Source organism: Oncorhynchus clarkii, chromosome 17 (genome assembly GCF_045791955.1).
Source record: "Oncorhynchus clarkii lewisi isolate Uvic-CL-2024 chromosome 17, UVic_Ocla_1.0, whole genome shotgun sequence".
Taxonomy (NCBI): domain Eukaryota; kingdom Metazoa; phylum Chordata; class Actinopteri; order Salmoniformes; family Salmonidae; genus Oncorhynchus; species Oncorhynchus clarkii.
The window spans coordinates 72304650-72326483 of record NC_092163.1 but is presented as its reverse complement, the minus strand read 5'-3'; the positions used below and the strand labels follow the sequence as shown (position 1 = coordinate 72326483).

General features: G+C 42.7%; 2 protein-coding genes across 5 annotated transcripts in view; one reads left to right on the top strand and one right to left on the bottom strand.

The window, feature by feature from the left end:
* Window positions 1-1317: 1317 nt before the first annotated feature.
* LOC139371383 (protein phosphatase 1 regulatory subunit 12B-like) lies at window positions 1318-12299 on the top strand. 2 transcript variants are annotated; one of them, XM_071111748.1, is made up of 7 exons: window positions 1318-1742; window positions 5079-5095; window positions 5309-5420; window positions 5773-5877; window positions 8447-8506; window positions 10521-10571; window positions 11827-12299. In XM_071111748.1, exons 1-7 carry the CDS (start codon window positions 1635-1637, stop codon window positions 11911-11913), a joined length of 540 nt encoding a protein of 179 aa, XP_070967849.1. In that variant the 5' UTR covers window positions 1318-1634; the 3' UTR covers window positions 11914-12299. The 2 variants fall into 2 exon arrangements, with proteins under 2 accessions (XP_070967849.1, XP_070967850.1); XM_071111749.1 differs by having other exon boundaries at window positions 1409-1742; window positions 10521-10594; window positions 11827-12022.
* Window positions 12300-15826: 3527 nt separating this feature from the next.
* Window positions 15827-21834, bottom strand: part of LOC139371367 (synaptotagmin-2-like) — a 45144-nt gene continuing 39136 nt past the window's right edge. For all 3 annotated transcript variants that reach the window (XM_071111720.1, XM_071111722.1, XM_071111721.1), the window contains exons 5-9: window positions 20608-20775; window positions 18786-18953; window positions 18443-18560; window positions 17324-17457; window positions 15827-16855 (exon numbers count right to left, since the gene is read on the bottom strand). In XM_071111720.1, coding sequence (XP_070967821.1) covers window positions 16640-16855; window positions 17324-17457; window positions 18443-18560; window positions 18786-18953; window positions 20608-20775 — 804 coding nt within the window. In that variant the 3' untranslated portion in view covers window positions 15827-16639. The remainder of the gene's footprint in view (window positions 16856-17323; window positions 17458-18442; window positions 18561-18785; window positions 18954-20607; window positions 20776-21834) is intronic.

Here is a 21834-nt window from a genome sequence, read left to right as displayed (position 1 = left end):
AAGGAAGTAGAGATTATGAGCACCAGCCAAAATGACTTCCTGTTGTTGTCATCATTTCCCTCTACCCCCACGCTCTCCCCCTCTCTCCCTCTCTCCAGATCCCTTCCTACCCTCTCTCCCCAGATTTCTCCTACCCCCCTCTATCCTTAACTCCAGATACCCTCCTACCCCCTTCTCTCCCTTTCTCCAGATCCCCTCCTACCCTTCTCTCTCCCCCTGTCTCCAGATTCCCTCCTATCCCCCTCTCTCCCTCTCTGCAGTTCCCCCATACCCCTCTCTCCCTCTCTGCAGAGCCCATTCCTACCCCCTCTCTCCCACTACTCCCCTCTCTCCCTCTCTCCAGATCCTCTCTCCTGCACTCTCCCTCTCTCCAGATCCCCTCCTACCCCCCCCTCTTCCTTTCTCCAGATCCCCTCCTATGCCCCTCTCTCCCCACCTCTCCCTCTCTGCAGATCCCCTCCTATCCCCCTCTCTCCAGATTACCTCCTACCCCCTCTCTCCCTCTCTCCAGATCCTCTCTCCTGCACTCTCCCCCTTCTCCAGATTCCCTTATACCCCCTCTCTCCCTTTCTCCAGATTCCCTCCTAACCCCATCTCTCCCTTTCTCCAGATCCCTCCTACCCCATCTCTCCCTTTCTCCAGATCCCTCCTACACCCCCTCTCCCCCTTCTCCAGATCCCTCCTTCCCCCCGCTCCCTCTCTCCAGATCCCTCCTACCCCCTCTCTCCCTTTCTCCAGATCCCTCCTACAGCCCCTCTCCCCCTTCTCCAGATTCCCTTCTACCCCCTCTCTCCCTCTCCAGATCCCCTCCTACCCCCTGCTCCCTCTCTCCATATCTCCTCCTTCTCCCCTCTCTCCAGATGCCCTTCTACCCTCTCTCCAGATCCTCCCCTACCCCCCTCTCTGCAGATCCCCTCCTACCCCTCCATATCTCCCTCTCTCCAGATCCCCTCCTACCCCTTCTGTCTCTCTGCTGTTGCATCATGCACACACTAACAAGGGGATACTGGCAGCCATGTTTGTGAGGCTGTGAAATTTGATTTAAAAATGACGAATTACATTTTTTTATTATCTTCATAACAAATTCCAATGTCCAACAAATCCATATTAGTCCATAGCTCAGACCAAAGGGTGATTAACGAAAGAGGGGGAAAGAGAGACAGTGAAGCAGAAAGAGAGAGAGCGAGAGGCTGTCAGGCAGAATGAGAGCCGAGTGCTTTACTTTGAAGTTTTCATTTTTGTTGAATCACCACAGTCCAGAGAGTGCTCTCATTAGCGACACTGCTGTCAAGTCCCAGGCAGTGTCCCTCCCCATACAGTCTACAGCACCGCCCAGCGCCCACCCTCTTCCTCCTCCACAGCTCCCTCCCTTTTGCTACTCACCTTCCACTCATCTCATCTCAGGATCACTCAACATCACCTGGAGTGAGATCACACTCCTGACCACAGCTATTTCTGTATCATTATTTTGATCACAATCCTGACTCTGTCCCTTCACCACCTTCATTCACATCACAGGGATTTTAACTGTGTGTCACTGGATTGTTCATGCAGTAGTCTTTTGGAATCAAGTTGGTTGGACCGGACCGCTGGACCCCACGTGAACCTCATGCAGTGGAGATTATCCTGCAGCGATGTCATCTCATCTCCCCCCCCGCAACGCGAAGGATCAGCCACGCACAAGAAAGTCATCCACTGATTCGTCTCCCGCTAAACCCTCGCCGACCTCCAGAAGCCTCAAAGTAAGAACAGATTACTTCTCTTTTCTATGGGCAATAACAAGGAGACGCCTAGGCTGCCTTTTGGAAACATTGCCATGTGTTGAAAAAAGCTGTGGATCAGATAAAATGCCATGCTTGACTTATAACTTTAACCATTAGTTTTGAGCTCTCCAGACTAGCCAAGCACTATATTGATGTCTAATACCATAGGTGTTATGGCATACTGTTCATGCTTTTAGTGGAAACCTTTGTAATTGTTTCATGAAGATTGTAGTGAGCGATGGTGATTAGCCCTCTTGAGCCAAGTGGCTTATGTGGGAGTAAATTTGACTAAAGGAATAGGAAGTTTCAGACTCAGCTGCATGGATGTAACTATTCAAATATAATTGTAAAACACATTAAACATACAAAGTGTACTCATACACAGACTCTCTCTCTCTCTTTGTGAGGTCCAGAATCCGTCCAATACAGCCTCAGCATTTTACTCCCACGACTGGTCATATAAGTGTCAGATAACTTTTGAGTTTCCATGACATCATCAGCTCCATGCAATTTTTTCACAAGGAAGAAAGTTGCCTCGGAATTTGACTGAGAGGAGTCCTGTGTAACTTAACAAAAGAGACAGCTGACATATATACAACTCAGATTGTCATTGAAGATACTTATCAGACAGGATCAACTAGATCAAACCCTTTCAGAGGCATGTGTTCAAGTGGGTCCCACTGATATCACCCTGGATAAGACTCAACATGTTCCTGCACACAAGCCAGCCGGGAAAACAAAACAGAAAAATGTTTAAGAAGTTGTAATAAGAAGTTGATCTCAACTGTTTACTCAAGCAGTGATACGATAGATATACAAATAAATATATATATAAACAACCATATTGTTTACATCATATATATATATGAATCAGCTGTTCATGCCTTTTTTCATATATATATGATGTAAAGAATATGGTTGTTTATTTATATATATATATATATATATATATATATATATATATATATCGTATCACTGCTTGAGTAAACAGTTGAGATCAACTTCTTATTATAACTTCTTAAACATTTTCCTGTTTTGTTTTCCCGGCTGGCTTGTGTGCAGGAACTCTGTCTTGTGCAGAGTGATATCAGGGGGACCCACTTGAACGCATGCCTCTGAAAATGTGATATATATATATATATATATATATATATATATCACATTTTCTTCTTTGGAAGAGCTAGTCAGCAGACAGGAAGTCCCCCATTAGATCTAACAGAGTAGGAGGGGAGCACAAAGAAAGACTGGCCTGGTCCACAAACAACCACTAGCTCCAACATTCTGGGCACTGGTGTGAATCTGAAAGGATTCTATTGGTGTAATGATTAATCAATACAAGCCTACTAGAGAACCAGATGGACCTACAACCATATTGTTTATATCATCCAACTATTTTTGATCTACATGAAATGCCTAGGGGTTAGATATTATAAGGGTTATTCCTGGCTGGGTTGGTCATGGTGGAAGGGTTAGATATTATAGGGGTTATTCCTGGCTGGGTTGGTCATGGTGGAAGGGTTAGATTTATTGGGGTTATTCCTGGCTGGGTCTGGTCATGGTGGAAGGGTTAGATATTATAGGGGTTATTCCTGGCTGGGTTGGTCATGGTGGAAGGGTTAGATATAATAAGGGTTATTCCTGGCTGGGTTGGTCATGGTGGAAGGGTTAGATATAATAAGGGTTATTCCTGGCTGGGTTGGTCATGGTGGAAGGGTTCGGTATTATAGAGGTTATTCCTGGCTGGGTCTGGTTGTGGTGGAAGGGTTAGATATTATAGGGGTTATTCCTGATTGGGTTTGGTTGTGGTGGAAGGGTTAGATATTATAGGGGTTATTCCTGATTGGGTTTGGTTGTGGTGGAGGGGTTAAATATTGTAGGGTTTATTCCTGGCTGGGTCTGGTCATGGTGGAAGGCTTCGCTGAGGCATGTTAGACTCAGAGCAGGCCCTCTCCATCACAGCCCAGCTTCTCCCAGTGCCAGATCCAAGCAGAGCTTCAGGAGGTAAGCCTTGTTAATGATAACTTACAATGGCTCCAAACACAAAGACAGACTCTTTAATAAGAGAGAGCTGACAGTGTTGACACAGACGGAGAGAGAACATCCTGAGAGCTTGTTGATGTCTGATGGGAACCATTCCTGTGTGTTTATACATGATCCTTCTAGAGCCCCTTGAACAATTCAGGTGAATTTATATGTCTCCATAGAGCCTTACTTGGTGTGTTATGTCTAAACACTGCAATGAGTTCTTATGCCTGTGTGTATGACCTTAAGTTTGTTTTCCAGACTTCAGTTCAAGTCTCTTTTATTCTTGAAGCAATAATAGGCGAGTGCACAAAAAACAAGAAAATATTTATGTAATCTTACATTGTTAACCAAATCAATTGCCGTCAATTGAAGCAATGTTTTAAAGCCTTCACTCTTGCTCACTGTTGCATACCATGGCGTAAAAGCCTAAATATTTGGCTTTGAGGGCTGAACTCTTGAAATTGCCTGACAAAGTGCTTGTTCGTCATGGTTCCCTGGACACATAGAAAGCGGCACAGGCTTGAAAACGGAAGCAGGCTGTCCGCTGCAGCCTGAGAACACAGAGGTCAGGGGCTGGCCAAACACTGGAAGAGAATCACTGAGGACATTTTCTAGCGGGAATGATTATGCCTGCAGTGGAACGCATCTCCTATTCTATCCTATAGTATCGTATATTGTATTGTATCAGGAATAACCTTTTCAACTCTTCTATTGAAATAAATCCACAAGTGACTGAAGTAACAAATGCCCCGAACATTAATGCCATTGCCAACATTGCCATTTTTGCGGGAGTGTCTCTTTAAAAACAGATTCATATCCCCTGTTTCCAACCCTTCAGCAGGCAATAACCGTCAAGATTCCCAGGCTAAGCCGCTGCCATAGTTATTACCTTTTTTGGATGTGTTTAGCTTTATCTCTGCGTCTCAGTTTGCACATGTGACTGTTTCCACTGTCCTTCTCTAACTTGGCGTGAGTATCGAGTTTCATCCCAAGATGCTCTCTGCTGATATCCACATGCTTGGCTGCAGGACAGTGTGAAGGTCTTCTGTTAGCCTTCTATGAGAGTTCATAACTAGGGCCATGGGCTTTTCCTGGCCACGTGAGCTGAAATGTAAAAATTTAATTACAGCACATAATCTTTATGCATACAGGACACAAAGGCCTTTTACAAAGTGCTCATCTTCACAGCTCTGCTGTCAGAAGACATTACACCTCAGTGTTGCAGATCATCCAAAACGACTCATGTTCTATGCATTTTGTAAGTGACATATCTTCTCTGTTTGTTTTCAGCATGAAAGAGTGTCCAGGTAAGATGCTTTCAACTCAATTAACTTCATCAAATGACACAGGTGTGCTTTAGATTTTCACTATCAGGCATTGAAACATATCCTAACAGCCATTGGTCACTCAGGCCTAGATTGCAACTGATTGTTATTACAATTAGGGTCAAAGGTACATTGGTGATTAAGCTCTGACACAGTGCAGTAGATTCAGGTTCAGCTGTGCAATGTTACCCTCAGACTGGACTCGTCTGGTGCTTACGACCGAGAAGCCTATGATGCTCGAAGGGAAAACAGAATGGCAGCGCGGAAAAAAGCAGAGGAGGAGGCAGGGTGCACTGACTATAAGAAGGTAACCTGTAACTTGGGAAAATTGCTGTAGTTTGCTAATGTTCTGTTATAAATCTGTTATGTCATGATAATGACATTGTTTTGTAGCCCTTATGACTGTGGGTTCAAGTACAGTGTAACCCAAAATGGTATTACATGGTATTTCATTGCACTGTTGAGAGGTAGTTCACAAGTAAGCATTTCATTTCACTGTTTACACCCCGCTGTATCCTGGGTATGTGACAAATAAACTTTGATTTGAATTGGAGATCAGGCTACATGAAAAACACAACTGGTTGATAACCTAATTCAAATGATATGGCATGTAATGATGTTCTGGGTCTGAGTTTGCTGTGGGATCCTGTGCATCACAGATGTACGAGGAGGCCTTGTCTACCAATGAGAGACTCAAGTCCAGGCTGCAGGGCAGCAAACAGGAGCTGGTATTGGTGCAGACTCAGCTGGAGAGAGTGACACAGGTGATTATCCCCAACTGGTATTCATCCACCACACAAAATAGTTCCCCAACAAACAGTCATTGTAAACACTTTTTAAAAAATTGTTCCTCAACCAGTGGCTGACTTGGGCAGGAGCTCACTGGATCTGTGTACCGGCACCTCAAATGTTCTACTGCTTGAGCTACTGTTCCTCTTATAGAATATTAGCTCAAAAGTATTGTGGCACTTCTGCACCTAAATCTACAGTAAACAGCACTGGCACTCAAAATTAGTACCGGAAACTATTTCAGTCCAAGTCAAGCCAAAAAACCATCATCCTAAACATCAAACGAAACTGCAGAAATCAGATGAAGAGTCCAATGAAGAAGTACAGTGCATTTGGAAAGTATTCAGATCACTTGACTTTTTCCACATTTTGTTACGTTACAGCCTTATTCTAAAATGGATTAAATACACGTTTCCTCATCAATCTACACACAATACCCCACAATGCCAAAGCAAAAACAGGTTTTAGAAAATTTTGCAAATGTATACAAATTATAAAACAGAAGTACCTTATTTACATAAGTATTCAGACTCTTTGCCATGAGACTCGAAATTTTACTTAGCTGTATCCGGTTTCCATTGATCATTCTTGAGATGTTTCAACAACTTGATTAGAGTCCACCTGTGGTAAATTCAACTGATTGGACATGATTTAGAAAGGAAAACACCTGTCTATATAAGGTCACAGAGTTGACAGTGCATGTCAGAACAAAAAACATGCCATAAGGTCGAAGGAATTGTCCGTAGAGCTCAGAGACAGGATTGTGTTATTTTTTTTTCACCTTTATTTAACCAGGTAGGCTAGTTGAGAACAAGTTCTCATTTGCAACTGCGACCTGGCCAAGATAAAGCATAGCAATTCGACACATACAACAACACAGAGTTACACATGGAATAAACTAAATATAGTCAATAATACAGTAGAACAAAAGAAAACAAAAAGTCTATATACAGTGAGTGCAAATGAGGTAAGATAAGGGAGTTAAGGCAATAAATAGGCCATGGTGGCAAAGTAATTACAATATAGCAATTAAACACTGAAATGGTAGATGTGCAGAAGATGAATGTGCAAGTGGAGATACTGGGGTGCAAAGCAGCAGGTGGCAAAGTAATTACAATATAGCAATTAAACACTGGAATGGTAGATGTGCAGAAGATGTTGTGTGTTGAGGCACAGATCTGGGGAAGGGTAACAAAACATTTCTGCAGCATTGAAGGTCCACAAGAACACAGTGGCCTCCATCATTCTTAAATGGAAGAATTGGGAACCACCAAGACTGTTCCTAGAGCTGGCCGTCAGGCCAAACTGAGCAATCGGAGGAGAAGGGCCTTGGTCATGGAGGTGACCAAGAACCCGATGGTCACTCTGACAGACCTCCAGAGTTCCTCTGTGGAGATGGGAGAACATTCCAGAAGGACAACCATCTCTGCAGCACTCCATCAATCAAGTCTTTATGGTAGAGTGGCCAGATGGAAGCCGCTCCTCAGTAAAAGGCACATGACAGCCCACTTTGAGTTTGCCAAAAGGCACTTAAAGACTCTTAGACCATGAGAAACAAGATTCTCTGGTCTGATGAAACCAAGATTGAACTCTTTGGCCTGAATGCCAAGTGTAACATCTGGATGAAACCTGGCACCATCCCTACGATGAAGCATGGAGGTGGCAGCATCATGCTGTGGGGATGTTTTTCAGCGGCAGGGACTGGGAAACTAGTCAGGATCGAGGGAAAGCTGAACAGAGCGAAGTACAGAGAGATCCTTGATGAAAACCTGCTCTAGAGCACTCAGGACCTCAGACTGGGGCGAAGATTCACCTTCCAAAAGGACAACGACCCTAAGCACACAACCAAGACAATGCAGGAGTCTCTGAATGTCCTCGAGTAGCCCAGCCAGAGCCCAGACTTGAACCCGATCAAACAGCTCTAGAGAGACCTAAATTGCTGTGCATCCTGACATAGCTTGGGAGGATTTGCAGAGAAGAATGGAAGAAACTTGCCAAATACAGGTGTGCCAAGCTTGTAGCGTCATACTCAAGAAGACTCGAGGCTGTAATGCTTCATCAAAGTACTGTTTGTCGCTATGGGGTATTGTGTGTAGATTGATAAGGGGGAAAAAAACATTTGAATACATTTTAGACTAAGGCTGTAATGTAAAAAATGTGTAAAAAGTAAAGGGGTCTGAATACTTTCCGAATGCACTGTATGTGTCTGTTTGTGCAATTTTATTGCTTATCGTTGTGATTTCCAGTGTACAGTTCTTGTCAAATTCATGGTGGAATAACTCTTCCATATCCTACTGCAATGACCACTGCACAATACAATCAGGAAAGTTGCAGGAGTGTGAAGAATGTGACAGGTTATGCAAGGAAGATGCATTGGCTGATTCCAGAGGTAAATGCTTGGGAGGTATTATTTGTGAAGTACGGTAGTATGCTTGTGAGGTGACCATGGTTGTTTTCAAAGGTATATATAAGAAATGTCTGCCGGCTTCAGGGATTGCGCTCTTCTCATTGTCCCCATTTTAACTGTGGGCTTTTGCATTGCAGAGAAAGATAACCATGACTGAAAGGTCCAATGAAAGGTCCATGCTTGAGACAGAAAAACGGGTGAGATCCTTATGTCACTGAATGTTTGCTTATGCACTTTTAACTTCTCTCTTGGCCTTGTACAGCATGTCTATTCATTATATGTTATTTTAATAGCTCATAGGTCCAGTCATGGTAAGGCTGGTAGTCACATCATGTTCAGTCTCACTCCTCTCCTCTCTGGGAGCCTCATCATGTTCAGTCTCACTGTGACATGTCTCCTCTCCTCTCTGGGAGCCTCATCATGTTCAGTCTCACTGTGACATGTCTCCTCTCCTCTCCTCTCTGTGAGCCTCATCATGTTCAGTCTCACTGGGACATGTCTCCTCTCCTCTCTGGGAGCCTCATCATGTTCAGTCTCACTGTGACATGTCTCCTCTCCTCTCTGGGAGCCTCATCATGTTCAGTCTCACTGTGACATGTCTCCTCTCCTCTCTGGGAGCCTCATCATGTTCAGTCTCACTGTGACATGTCTCCTCTCCTCTCTGTGAGCCTCATCATGTTCAGTCTCACTGGGACATGTCTCCTCTCCTTTCTGGGAGCCTCATCATGTTCAGTCTCACTGTGACATGTCTCCTCTCCTCTCTGGGAGCCTCATCATGTTCAGTCTCACTGTGACATGTCTCCTCTCCTCTCTGGGAGCCTCATCATGTTCAGTCTCACTGTGACATGTCTCCTCTCCTCTCCTCTCTGTGAGCCTCATCATGTTCAGTCTCACTGGGACATGTCTCCTCTCCTCTCTGGGAGCCTCATCATGTTCAGTCTCACTGTGACATGTCTCCTCTCCTCTCTGGGAGCCTCATCATGTTCAGTCTCACTGTGACATGTCTCCTCTCCTCTCTGGGAGCCTCATCATGTTCAGTCTCACTGTGACATGTCTCCTCTCCTCTCCTCTCTGTGAGCCTCATCATGTTCAGTCTCACTGGGACATGTCTCCTCTCCTCTCTGGGAGCCTCATCATGTTCAGTCTCACTGTGACATGTCTCCTCTCCTCTCTGGGAGCCTCATCATGTTCAGTCTCACTGTGACATGTCTCCTCTCCTCTCTGGGAGCCTCATCATGTTCAGTCTCACTGTGACATGTCTCCTCTCCTCTCTGGGAGCCTCATCATGTTCAGTCTCACTGTGACATGTCTCCTCTCCTCTCCTCTCTGTGAGCCTCATCATGTTCAGTCTCACTGGGACATGTCTCCTCTCCTCTCTGGGAGCCTCATCATGTTCAGTCTCACTGTGACATGTCTCCTCTCCTCTCTGGGAGCCTCATCATGTTCAGTCTCACTGTGACATGTCTCCTCTCCTCTCTGGGAGCCTCATCATGTTCAGTCTCACTGTGACATGTCTCCTCTCCTCTCTGGGAGCCTCATCATGTTCAGTCTCACTGTGACATGTCTCCTCTCCTCTCTGGGAGCCTCATCATGTTCAGTCTCACTGTGACATGTCTCCTCTCCTCTCTGGGAGCCTCATCATGTTCAGTCTCACTGTGACATGTCTCCTCTCCTCTCCTCTCTGTGAGCCTCATCATGTTCAGTCTCACTGGGACATGTCTCCTCTCCTCTCTGGGAGCCTCATCATGTTCAGTCTCACTGTGACATGTCTCCTCTCCTCTCTGGGAGCCTCATCATGTTCAGTCTCACTGTGACATGTCTCCTCTCCTCTCTGGGAGCCTCATCATGTTCAGTCTCACTGTGACATGTCTCCTCTCCTCTCCTCTCTGTGAGCCTCATCATGTTCAGTCTCACTGGGACATGTCTCCTCTCCTCTCTGGGAGCCTCATCATGTTCAGTCTCACTGTGACATGTCTCCTCTCCTCTCTGGGAGCCTCATCATGTTCAGTCTCACTGTGACATGTCTCCTCTCCTCTCTCTGAGCCTCATCATGTTCAGTCTCACTGGGACATGTCTCCTCTCCTCTCTGGGAGCCTCATCATGTTCAGTCTCACTGTGACATGTCTGCTCTCCTCTCTGGGAGCCTCATCATGTTCTGTCTCACTGTGACATGTCTCCACCATTGTGACATGTCTCCTCTCCTCTCTGTAGGAAACGCGTGTCCTGCAGAAGAAGATATCAGACATGGAAGATGAAGTGAAGGTATCTGTCCAGTTGCAATAATGGTGAATTTCCTGAATTGATACTGAGAGATGTTCAAGGTCTGACCAATTTGGGGTCGTTTTCTTGTGGCTTAATGCCAGTTCTTGTACTTCTTGAGAACCTCTCCAATAGACTATACCTAGCCACAGCAGAGACAGAACATATTTCCAAAACATAGTCTCCGCAGGAGGCCGAGCCATCACAAAGTTGCCCTGCAGATAGACAGAGCAAGCTGCTGAACAGGGAATATCCCTCTGGGACGTGCCTTGGTACTGTAGTGTGTCTGTCTCAAACGACACCCTGTTCCCTTAAAAATGCACTGCTTTCTGGTCAAATGTGCCAGTTGCGATGCAGCCCGAGTCTCAAGCCAGCAGTGACAAAGCATAAATGGTGTGTGTTGTGGTATTCTAAGCTGACATCATTTGCCACCATTATGTAATCATTATGCTCCGTTGGCTGTGAAATGTGTGAGTGCATTGATTTATATTCATGGAGTGAGTACACCATTGGTATTCCTCCACAATCACTACTGCTACAAGCATCTGCTGTGTTCCATACAGGAGGGTACAGACAACAACCTTTTGTTGTCTCTGAATGAGAGGTCTCAATAAAGATGGAACACTAAACTGAAAATAGACAATCTTGTGGGAGAACATTACATGTTCAGTTGACTCGGAGGAGAGGTTGGTGATGAGTGTCGTTGTCATTTGTTCTGTGAATCAAACTTGAACTGGATTTGCTTCACCCTAACCCCAACCCTATTGCCAAACATAACCCCAACCAATCCCAACCATAACCCCAACCCTAATCCCAACCATAACCCCAACCCTAACCCCAACCCTAATCCCATAACCCCAACCCTAACCATAACCACAACCCCAACTAACCCCTAACCCCAACCATAACCCTAACCATAACCCCAACCTCAACTAACCCCTAACCCCTAAGCCCAACCATAACCCCAACCATAACCCCTAACCCCAACCATAACCCCTAACCCCAACCATAACCCCTAATTTCAACCATAAACCCAACCCAACCCCAACCATAACTCCAACCCTAACCTTAACCCTAACCATAACCCTAACCATAACCCCAACCCCAATCATAACCCTAACCCCAACCCTAACCCCACCACAACCCCAACCATAACCCCAAACCGAACCTTAACCCCAACCCCAACCATAACCCCAACTCTAACCCCAACTCCAACCATAACCCTCTCTGTCTGCGTGTTGTCTGCTGTCCTCCACAGGTCCAGACAGAGCTGAAGAATGAGAACCAGAGACTGAAGGACGAGAACGGAGCCTTAATCCGGGTCATCAGTAAACTGTCTAAGTGAGAAGAGGAGGAAAAGGAAGAGAGCAGGGGATGAAACAGCTTTATTTCCCATGTTTACACCCACTTCTCCAACCCCACCACCAACACCGCCACCAACACCAGTAGTCTTCACACGCAGTTTGCATATTTGCACATTTTTTGTATTAATTTATGGATTGTTATAATGCATAATTATATAATCACAGCACATAATAATACCGTATGAATGTCTGCAAATGTTTAATCTATAAACTGATGTAACAGGTTATATATTATCACGTTTTGTATCACTATGTGACATTTGAAATGTTTTTTTGTTGTTTTTTTTGTTTACTCCATCGCATGAACAGTCTCCTACGCCTTGTATAAGTTATTTATAAAGATTTTCTATGCTGCAATCCAACGCAATCTCTTGTATTCAGTGTCATCAACTGGTCACGTGTGGTAATGCATCATACTGCAGAGGCCTACAGTATATACTGTAATGTTAATCAGGATTGGTACACATTTGTAAGGGTTATAGATTATATACATTGTTATTCATATAGTTTACATGAAGTAGTGAATTTGAAAAGAGAAGGGAGTGCGGAGGAGGAGAGGAGGGAGTGAGGAGGAAAAGAGGAGGGAGTGAGGAGGAGGAGAGGAGGGAGTGAGGATGAGGAGAGGAGGGAGTACGAAGGAGGAGAGGAGGGAGTGAGGAGGAGGAGAGGAGGGAGTGAGGAGGAGGAGAGGAGGGAGTGAGGAGGAGGAGAGGAGGGAGTACGGAGGAGGAGAGGAGGGAATGAGGAGGAGAGTAGGGAGTGCAGAGGAGGAGAGGAGGGAGTGCAGAGGAGGAGAGGAGGGAGTGCAGAGGAGGAGAGGAGGGAGTGAGGAGGAGGAGAGGAGGGAGTGAGGAGGAGAGGAGGGACTGAGAAGGAGGAGAGGAGGGAGTACAGAGGTAAGGCAGAGGGGTACAGTTCTTTGGAATTATTGCAGTATGGTGGCCATGGAGGATCAAAATGCATAAAGAGGAACTTTTTTTTTTTTTAAGCAGCAAGGTCGGCGGTATTGCATTGCGAATGTAGCTCTGCACTGTTTGGGTCCGCCCCGTGCTCAAAAGAGTTCCAAAGGCCCAGGAAGACGGGGATTTAGTTGCCTGCATTGCAGTAATTTTACAAACCCACTCAGTTTCAGTTCACAGAGGAAACGTTAGAAGAATACAGACGTTATTGGTCCTATTGTAAATACAATTGGAAACATTTAAGGCAGACAGAATTATGGTTGCTGCTCAAGATACAATAAACACAAGTAACACAGGACCAATCTATAAAATTATCTTAATCAATCCAAGTACACTCAATAGGAGGGATAGTGAAAACAAGTCAGGAAGTAACAGCATTAATGTATCACCACAATTAAACTAATATTCAGAGTAATAACTGCCATACTGGAATGGAGCTTATACTGAATGGTTTGTACAAATCAGATCCATAGGCCTTCTTGCAATTGGAGTATTCAGAGCGTATGTACCGTGTACTGGAACAGTGGAAAGGAGCTAATGGGATCAAGTGACATGTTGCCACAATTTTGCTGCTACAGGCTCTTTATGCTAAGAGCTACAGGCTCTTTATGCTAATGTGCAAATGATATGAATTACTGAAGGTTCATTTTAAACTCTTTTGAACATAAGTATGTATATGATCATCACTAAAAGCCAAGCAGTCATATGATTTCATAAATACAGAGGCATGTACATCTTACAATATCAACTTAAAGTCATAACAATAATGTTGGTAAACATGACATGAACATGTTAAGTACATATTTCTATAAGAAAAACGTGCATTCTACAGTGTGAGGTGAAACTCCAACAGCGCTGCTTCTGGTGACGATAGATGAACAAATATCGTCATTTTTTACCTGTTCTTGCACAGGAAAGGAATCAAGTGTGAATCAGCCGCTATGTTAAAATATCTCTATAAGGTTTTTAATTGAGCAGTAATAAGCCTTTGCTCAGAGTATAGAAACGTAAGCTCAAGTTGTATGGCTTTACTTCTTATGTTAATCAACATACACAAAAATACATGTTTAACTGTTATGTTAAGCAATGACACCAGGGAATGACAGCAAGCAGAGGACTACTCGGGGTACAGATATGGAGAGAGTTATTGAAAGGGGGCTACAAGTCCATGCTTTGACTCCTATACAATGAGCTATATCTGATAACATGAACCTGGGACTAAACAATCTAACGTTAAGCACGGTCTAGTACTTGGATTTAAATTTGTGTAGTACTGTAGTCTGACTTAGTACTAGAACACTGGTCAAACCAACACAGCAGATTCAAATCATTTTTGATAAGGCGGTGACGACCACCTCCGGCAGGATACTTGAAGGAAACACTTACGGTACTTAGAATTACAAAGCAAAGGAGCTAGTAAATGTTCTGCTATTGCAATAAATACACAATAAATCCTGGCCATCGAAGACCATGCACACATACAAGTGAAAGCAGGAAATGTAAGTAATATTGCATTTTGACTTGTAGCCCCAGCATATAGTCATACATTTCAGGTTGTCCACTGTAGACATATATAAATAACAAATATACAAATTAAGTAACACTGTTGAATTTCAGGCAAGAAAATAGCCTGTAAAATCAACATACTCTGCAGATATATTTTCAGTCCTATTATACCCTTAAGGGAAAATACATCAAATGTGCAGTCAGTGCATATTTTTCTCTCCATTTTATTATCAAAATGACATTGGACACAAACACACATACACACTAATTATGGTTCCTCTTTAAAACATGCTGCTATTTACAACATTTCATAGATACATGCTGTATTATGACATTTTTTCACTGCATAATGTTTACAGTAGGACGAGAGAGAGGGGGGCAAAACTACATATCAATGGACTTATTAGTATGCCAACGTTCCCCCTCCTTTCAGTTTGATCACCTTATACACCATGGCCTCCTGGCAATCAACATTTCAGGATGTCTAACGAACAACGCCCTTGGGAAAAACAGGTTTGAATAAACAGCGGACAATACCACAATGTTTCAGGACTTTGGCGTTTTACAGAAAAGGGTTACATACTAAGCAGGTTGCGGATGAGTGCATGGTGCAAAAGTCAAAGCTAACGACATGAAGATAAGCACAAAGCATAAATCATGCTTACTTTACTCTCATTTGTTTCAAGCAAATGCTGCATTTCCGGTTGCTTGATGATGAACTTTTCATCATTACAATGTGAACATCCAAGAATTGAATGTATGCCCACACCACTACAGTCATCCTCAGCAGAGAGAAATAGACGTTGGGCCTTCATGCAAACACACTTTTAAACTGAGAAAACATCCCCTCCAGTATGTTTGTATCAGTCATTTCAGAGATGCAGAGTGCTTTACAATTCACAGGCAGTGGCTGTAACAAGCATATGGTCCCATCTTATAACATATGTTTCTTTCATCTCGATAGCATTAATGCCAAAAATGTGCTCACAATAGTGTACAGGGTGCAATGCTGTCGTAGTAGAACATGATTGATCATTTTTCTTTATTTTCTAGAACATACATCCTCAACATTGTGTATCTTTGACTTATAATAGTAAAAGGTCAAATGTGTTTTCAACACATGCTATTAGTAGTAAATATCTCATCACTAACAAAGCATGGTCGTCATGGTTTTGGATGACAGTGATAGTTCTTCAATCATCTTTACTTTGGACATGGATAAGTAATCACTTTTACATCCAAGTGGTCAAAGTAGGTCTGCAGCACAATTGCAGTTTCCTTTTGGACTGTGCCATTATGACGTTTGCCAGGGATACAGTTTCCCTCAGTGCACTCTGAGTTGAGAGCCTAAAGGCACCCATGAATTCATCCCAGTCTGGGTTTCACACTGAAAACACTGGAAGGTGTATGGACCCTGTCCATAACGGCATCGAAATTAATCGTGTTTGATAAGTAATCATTTTTAACTGCAAAGCCAAATATCATTTTTTGCCACAATATGTCCATCTCTCTTATATATGGGAATACATATAATAATAATAATAATAATAATAATAATAATAATAATAATACAATTGGAACAAAAAAACATTGCATTGTAAAGTTCTTTCAGAAAGACTTTCTGGAATTAATTGCTGCATTGTATTACCTTAATACCTACCATCTCACCTAAACCCTTTCCATTAGTAGATTAAAAACTGTTTTATGTGAGAAATGTCCCAATACTAATATCTACTGCAAGATATGGCACACTTATGGGTTGAGAACAAGATATATGCTAATGGGAATCAGTTTGGCATGGTTTATGTAGAGCAGTGAGAGCATAAGTAAAGCATGCACAATGTTCTATAAACTAAATGAAGAAGCTATAACCAGCATCAATTTCATTGAGTCTTTCTCCAAACTTTCATTGTCAGCATCTAAGCATCTGTTCCTAAAAAGCATGTTCAAATGAAACACAGATCAATTTATCAATCAATCAATCAATTTATCGCTCAATCTCCCTCTTCTCTCTTTACACTAAATACGTGAAATGCTATGGTGTTGGGAAAAGTGTTGTTTATGTTCTTCGATTTAATTATGAATAAGCTGATATTTTAGATGTTTCTTTTTTTTTTGTTCAGTGTTTCAAATAGACATGACAGAATCATGTGGAAGTCATGAGTTTCATGCAGTGTAGGGCAGTTGGGAGGGAGGGTTTCTGAGTTAGTTGGTTAGTTGGTAATCAATCGGACAAGTTAAGTTACTTTTTTGCATTTAAACCTGCCAGTGCCGCATCTATATCCTCCTCCTGTTGTAGTGGGTGCCACTGGGCAATGGGACGCCTGGGGTTAGAGAGCATGTCAGACCAATGCTTCAGACCAGGGCCCGTCGCCTTGCTGCCCACAAATATCTTCCCAATGGCGTCATTCTTGCCAATCTTGTCATAATCAAACACTGTCACCACCACCAAAATTTTCTGAAGAGGAAAGAGAGAAAAACATGTATATGTGTAGTAGATGCTACATGTGTGCACTCACATAGCCATTCATATGCAAGCCTCATACAGTAGGTATTAAACTACCAGGTTTTAAAAGAAAACACCACTCAAAAACTGTCTTTTGGTGTTTGTTTCATTAGTAGACTGTTGATACAGTTCCAAAATGTTAGTTGCAAAATCATCATAGTGGTATTTTGAAAGTTCTATATCTTGAAAACGTGATTGCTGACAAGCAAAACAATTTTGGGACAGTATCAACAGTGGACCAATGAAACAAATACCAAAAGATCGTTTTTGAGTGTTATTTTCCTTAAAAACTCCACTGAATGGTATTGATTTTCTTTCATCATTGAATTGCTGTAAAGCATAGCGAAAATGGAAATGCGGTTGTAGGCCTAGAGAGAAAAAAACAAGAGCAGACCACCAAAAATATGTAGTGTTCTGCACCTGCATCATGTCCATTGGGATCTCAAAGCTGAAGGACTCGTTGTAGTACGGATTCAGTGTGTTCTTCTTCACTGTAGTCTTCTTCTTCTTCAGTTTCTTGCCTCCCTGCAGCAATGCGATCTTCACATAGGGATCTGCAAAGAAAGACCAACAGATATTCAATCTCTCATTTAATGTTTTAAATGCATCACTGCGGTAGAGTGAAAAAAAATGTGGTGTGATATGAGTTGCTTGCTAATTAGAAAAATAATTCAGTGAGCTCATTAATGCAACATGTCTGCACAATGTCTGCAAATGTCTGCAAATAAATCAGAGATTCTGCATCAATGAGCTGTTTTAATTAATGGCAGATTGACATGCCTGATTAGTTGGAAATGATCTACTGTTATGTCCAGTGGTTTGCCCTACCAGACAGTCCACCCACAAGTTGTTTAAACAGCAGGGTTCTTTGATTTGTGACCAGGGCGGGACCCTTTCTGGAGCTTTATAGACTCCTTTCTTGAAGGTGCTATTTAGAACTTTACAAATATATATTATTTATTTCATGAGATGGTTCTGAATAGCACCATTTAACCTCTGTAACAGTTATCTACGAGTAATTGGTATATGATATGTATGATGATGAAGATATTCAGTTTTTAACATTGTTATGCTACTGTGTTGTAATATGGGGTTGATCATGCTTTAATCACTCTCACCTGGGAGTTGTATCAACCTGACTCAACCATGTCAAATGATGAAGTTAGTCCAAAAATATAAACTCGCATATACTTGCAGACCCTTCTCACTGACGGTATCGGACTAGCCACCTCAACAGAACCCATGAACATAAACACAGACACAAGACAAGTAGAATAAAACAACAAAATCATAGGTACCACACAGTAAGTGAAATAATGTAACATAAAGAACAGGAATTCATAATTACCCAGAACCATCTAGTGAAGGACTGCTTCAACATTGTAAAGAACAATTTGGAAGGGGAGGGTTCTATATAGAGAATGGTTCTTTGAGAAGACATGGTTCTACATAGAACCATCACTCACTGCAAAGAACCTTTCAAGAACCCTTTAAGAATCTCAAGAGTAAACTGTACGTCCAGTGGAAGTCTTAACGTACCAGACAGTCCACCCACGTCCATCTTCTTGAGGTTCTTTGCCTCCAGGATACAGACAGTGAGTTTGCCAGCGGTGGGCACGTAACGAAGAGAGATACAGATGTCTCCCAGCTTCTCAGGCTGCATGGATATTAAGGACAGAGAGAGCAAGCACAGAGAGAGCAACGACACAGAGAGGGAAAGATAGACAAAAATGTATATTACAATTGTCAGAGCTTGGCTGTTGCTAATTCTGATGGGGCAACGCTTCCGTCCAACGATTAGCTTAGTTAGATAAAATCACAGAAAGATCAATCAATCAATTATGACTAGCATAAATAGTTTCTGTTTCTTTTCAGATCATACCTCCTCTTTGTCTGCACTCTCCAGGTCCTTCCATTCTTCGATGGGCTGTCCCAGGTCAATGGTGTTCATGGGGATCCTCACCTCTCCAATGATGTCATGCTTGGAGAATCGGTCGTAGTCAAAGACTGACATCACCAGGGTTTTCCCACCGAGTTCATCATATGGTAACTGAGGAAGGAACACAACAACAACAACAACACCACAACACAACAACAACACAACTGGATTATTAAATCTGAATGTAACCACATATCCCCACTGTATACTATTTGAATTGTTAATACTGTGTATCTGTGCTATTGATGTTTTTTTTTTTTAACGAAATAAACATCTTATTCTGTGCCATGGGCTGCTGGCAAGATATTGATTACTGACACATCAGTAATACGGCACAATGTCAGCTAACATACAGAGTTTTACAACACAGAATAGGAAAGGCAGAAAATGGGTTAGGCTGAATTATAATGTGTAGCTTGGTTTTTACTCAGGAAACATCTAAGGAGAGATTTGTTCAGCTCCAATGGCACTAAAGCATAATTAGAGTATCTAATATGGGTTCTATTGATTCACTCCAGCCCTTGCAGACCTGGGGCTCTATTTTAATAAACCTTACACAATGGTAAATCAACAAAAAAATTCACCATGTCATTGGATTTAGGTTAACAGTTTTGCTGATAAAAAGACAACAACGTTGATTCAACCATTTTTTTCCCAGTGGGATGTCTTTATGCAAATAACAAATACTAGGCTCCCGTAAATTGTATTGTATATGTGAGGAACGTTCTCAATAAGCAAGAGATAGCTTGGGCCTACTGTTGATGTTACGGTGTTATAGGACTGAATATTTTGAATATGTTTGGAGGAGCGGGTCTTTGGTAACTGGGCAAGAGTTTCTCTTTGGAAATGGGGACGGATACAAGCCGAATGGAGTACGCATTGCAGGGTAGGCCTATGTGAATTCCAAATAATGCAAAATATGACAGCAAAATTCTCACAGGTAGACCATTTAAAAAAAACATCTTATGGATAGGATATTTGGCAAATGCATGGCCAGGATAAGAAAGACATTTCTGTTTCAGCTTTTGTTATGGTCAGGGTAGCCTTACCATAGGGCTTGTTTTTCAATCAAATGAAACGTACCTCAGATATTGCCACCCCTCCCACCTCAGCACAAGCGAGCTCACATAAGACAGGTAAATTACCAATCCTGGCTTACGGGTTGGAAAATAGCAGAGTGCTGGCTTTAGCAGGTTCAAATTGCCAACGAGTGTATTATACACTAAAGCAGGTCAAGGAGCTAGAAGCTAGACATTCCATTTTCCTGTGGTGAAGGGTCTCATGACAAATTAAAATAAAAAATACATTCTAGAGGCATGCATCTGATTTCGTATACTGTAAATTCTCCAAACTGTTCATGGGTGGTCCCTACTCTAGGGACAGTGCTTCCACATTGACACTGAGAGGCTTATACAGTCTCCATGGACCTTATTGAGTAGTACAGGAAGCTGCAGTTATTACACAGGCAAGAGGGTATATAGCAGGCAGGCAGGCATGGCAAGCCAGCACTGCTCTACACTATGACGTGAACACAACAAGAACACATAATGAAAAATAAATGTAGGCAACAACCACAAAGTCTTATACCATGTAGCATCTTAGGTCTGATTTTTTTACAACACCAAAACTGTTAAGTTAGATTTAGTTTGAGACTCTGCTGTACTAGCCTGACACAATATTTTTGGCAGAATGATTGATACCTTTTATATTCCAACTAACTTCTGTGCAAGTGCAGTCCTGGTATAGAAACTGTGTTATGACTTACCTTGAAAACAAATGACTCATTAAAGACAGGGTTCAGGTTTTTCTTTTGAACCTTGGTGTCAAACTTCTTCTTCTTGTCTGGGAGGACAAAGACCTTGACGTACGGGTCAGAGGTACCTCCGCTGTCCATGGAGATAAGATCAGCAGCTTGGAGGATTCCCACTGTGAGCTGTGAGGGGAGGGGAGGGGAGGGGAGGGGGGGGGTTAGAGTGTTCAGGGGTCAAAGACAGCATTGAGGCAAACCAAACATATTAGGTGAGAAAACAACATACATTATTAATATATTCATGTGTGCTTCCTGTCACTGCTGCAGACAAATGCTGCAGCCTTGTTACATAAGCTTGTGGCCTGTTGGCTGACAACCTAAAGCTGCAGCAATTATTATCACAGCCCTTTTACATGACCAAGATTAGATACAAGATATTAACACTAGAGCTGTCAAATATATTTGCTGCCATGTCTTCAGAAAGTCACAGAATATCATGTTACAGTAGTTTTGCATATCTGAAAAAGAGGAACTTGTGCCAAGTATCATTGTGCTCTGAATGATGGAGCGATTCATTATTTTTAAGGTACAGAAATGTATTCAGTTAGAAAGAAAGGACCTGCTTTAATGTACATTTTCATCTCAAGCCCTGATCCTACATCAGTGATTCCAAGCCCTGATCCTGCGTCAGTGATTCCAAGCCCGGATCCTGCGTCAGTGACTCCAAGCCCTGATCCTGGGTCCGTATCTCATGAGGGACTTCCTTATTTCATAATGACTCTGCATTTCCACTCGTCTTGGACTTATGTCACACTGCCAAAATCCTGCATAGCATTGCACACTCACTGTAACACTGACTCAACCCATTAATTTACAACAATGGTGAATATACTAGAGAAACCCTCTCATTCCCAGAACCCCCGATCTGGATTCACTGCTCTCTTGAATATTTTTATTCATCAACCCTAAATCCAGCAGTTGTCAGCTGTCCCTCCCCAAAACTGTCGCTGCACAATTCTGCTGATGTTTTTACAGAGCTGTTGATAAAAGATGCTTGTTTTTTCAAGGTACTTTGAGGGGTTGTAGGCATGCTATGTGGAGTTTGTACTCAACAATGCCAAATCTGAGCTGTAGCTCAGTAAAAACACACTAATTTCTAGATGGATGACTCACCACCAGGTTCTTCAGGTCCACCAGTCTACTCTCTGGATATCCATACATCTGTTATTTAGACTACTGTAA

Excerpts from the sequence above, each read along its gene's own strand:
- LOC139371383 (XM_071111748.1), top strand. The coding sequence starts at position 1,635 with ATGTCATCTCATCTCCCCCCCCGCAACGCGAAGGATCAGCCACGCACA. Across the intron at positions 8,507-10,520 it reads TGCTTGAGACAGAAAAACGG|GAAACGCGTGTCCTGCAGAA; the intron begins GTGAGATCCTTA and ends TCCTCTCTGTAG. Across the intron at positions 10,572-11,826 it reads ACATGGAAGATGAAGTGAAG|GTCCAGACAGAGCTGAAGAA; the intron begins GTATCTGTCCAG and ends TGTCCTCCACAG.